This window comes from Panicum virgatum, chromosome 9N (genome assembly GCF_016808335.1).
Source record: "Panicum virgatum strain AP13 chromosome 9N, P.virgatum_v5, whole genome shotgun sequence".
Lineage (NCBI taxonomy): Eukaryota > Viridiplantae > Streptophyta > Magnoliopsida > Poales > Poaceae > Panicum > Panicum virgatum.
The window spans coordinates 52,355,476-52,357,525 of NC_053153.1; the positions used below are offsets into that span (position 1 = coordinate 52,355,476).

The 2,050-nt window shown below is 56.4% G+C and overlaps 1 protein-coding gene across 1 annotated transcript; it reads left to right on the forward strand.

Annotated features, from left to right (window-relative positions):
- Nucleotides 1-364: 364 nt before the first annotated feature.
- Nucleotides 365-1,587, forward strand: LOC120689106 (ethylene-responsive transcription factor 6-like). Its single transcript, XM_039971441.1, has one exon. The coding sequence runs from the start codon at nt 365-367 to the stop codon at nt 1,145-1,147; it is 783 nt and encodes a 260-aa protein (XP_039827375.1). The 3' UTR covers nt 1,148-1,587.
- Nucleotides 1,588-2,050: the final 463 nt, after the last annotated feature.

Here is a 2,050-nt window from a genome sequence, read left to right on the forward strand (position 1 = left end):
GGTATTCCCTATCATACCATAGCACACAATTCCTGAGAAAAGAATCTTACATGTATGGAGTACTAAACGAAGTTTATTTGCAAAACTTTTTCACAGATGGGTGTAACTTTTCACGATGAATCTAATGACAGTAAGTAATCGATGATTAGCTACAGTGATGCTACAGTAGCCATACTCTAATCGTGCGATTAAATATCTCATTAGGTTTGTCTCACGAAATAGCGCAGGGCTGTGGAGTTAGTTTTGTAAATTGACTTTATTTAATACCCCTAATTATTGTACTACTTGTGCTAAAGCAAACCAAACATGACCCTGTCCTCCCCTGCTTCGCGCGGCGCTGCAGGAAGCCTCCTCGAACTACCTGATGTCACCTTATCGGCTTATCCCATCACTCGCCCCCTCGCTATATAGGCCATGCGTGCGGCCGCGCACCACGGCCGCATACCAGTATACCACTCAGACGACGCACGCACCGCCGCCGTGCCCGCAGGTCTCCTTCTCAGGCTTTCTCCTGACCTCCTCTCGAGTCTCGGCGCTCGACTCGGCCGCGCGCCAATGGCCCTGCTGCGCGAGCACCTCGACCTCATCCGCGCCCACCTCCTCGACGACCGCCACGACCACGACGCCGCCGCCAGCTCCGAGGACGACCACTCGCCCTCGCCGCCCTCTGCCGGCGCTGTCCGTCGTGTTGCCCCCGCGGCCGGCGCTAGCCCTGCAGCAGCAGCAGCAGCAGCAGCAGCTGTGGGCGGCGCCGCCGCCGCTGCCGCCGCAGATCATTCACCAGCAGGAGCAGAGCTACTACTGCCCGGAAGCCGAGGAGGACGACTTCCGGCGGTACCGCGGCGTGCGGCAGCGGCCGTGGGGAAAGTACGCGGCGGAGATCCGGGACCCGGCGCGGAAGGTCGCGCGCGTGTGGCTGGGTACCTACGACACCGTCGTGGAGGCCGCGCGCGCCTACGACCGCGCCGCGTTCCGCCTGCGCGGCTCCAAGGCCATCCTCAACTTCCCCAACGAGGTCGCCTTCGGCACCGTCGCCCGGTGGGGCCCGCCGCCGCCGCCGCCGCCGCCGGTAATAACAAGAGGGCGAGGTCGCCGGAGGGAGCGCTGCAAGAACAGGGCGCCGGGTGCATGGTCATCAGGGAGGTGAAGCGGGAGCGGGTGCAGGAGCCCGCCGCGAGTTGCGGTTGGAACGGCGTGGCCACGGCGCCGACGGCGGCGAGCGGAGGCGCGGACTTCTTCTGGGAGGAGGAGTTGCTCAAGGGGACGATCTGCAGCCTGCCGCCGCTCTCGCCACTGTCCCCGTACCCTCAGCTGGCCTTCCCGCAGCTCTCCGTCAGCTGACATGTCGAAGCATGCGGCTGATCCATCCATCTGTGGCTAAGCATGGCGAAGGATGCATGGTCTCCTAATTAACTGATGAATTAGTGTTAATCCACTTTGAAAAGTTCTTTGACGTGCTACCAAATACCAGCTACCAGGAGTATAACTCCACCAAATATTCTTTCGTTCGTTGTCTATTCATTCAAGTATATTAAGAATGTTCTTCGCAGAGGTGCACGTAAATTAAGAATGTGAAATTAAGGTTCATCAGTTCATGTGTAACGGGGCCGCTACTCGGCGCTCGTTAGCTAGGAGCGCGTGGCAGCGAACGGTTCGCTTTAGGGCAATCCCAATGGGGATTTAATTGTGGTATCTATCTCTATTAAATGACTTGCCAACTAAATAAAATACTGACATGACAGTCTAATTAATGAAGAAAGAGAGGAAGAATAGAGGAAACCGTTTCTTCCTGGAGAAACGATGTTGATCTCCGCTTGAACCGAGGCACGAAGAAACGATGGTTGTGGCGTTGGGAAGAAACCAGCCGTTTCTAGCGCTTGTTGTGTAGGCCCCACGGCCGCTGCATGCGCTCGCTAGTGGCCAGGAGCCCAGAGGAAGACGGTGGACCTAGGTGAGAGAAAGAAAACAAAAAGGCAATATTTATTAGGTTCAGAAATCTGCATTATGTGAGATAGTTTCTATAGATAGTTTCATGGTAACGTGGCACTTA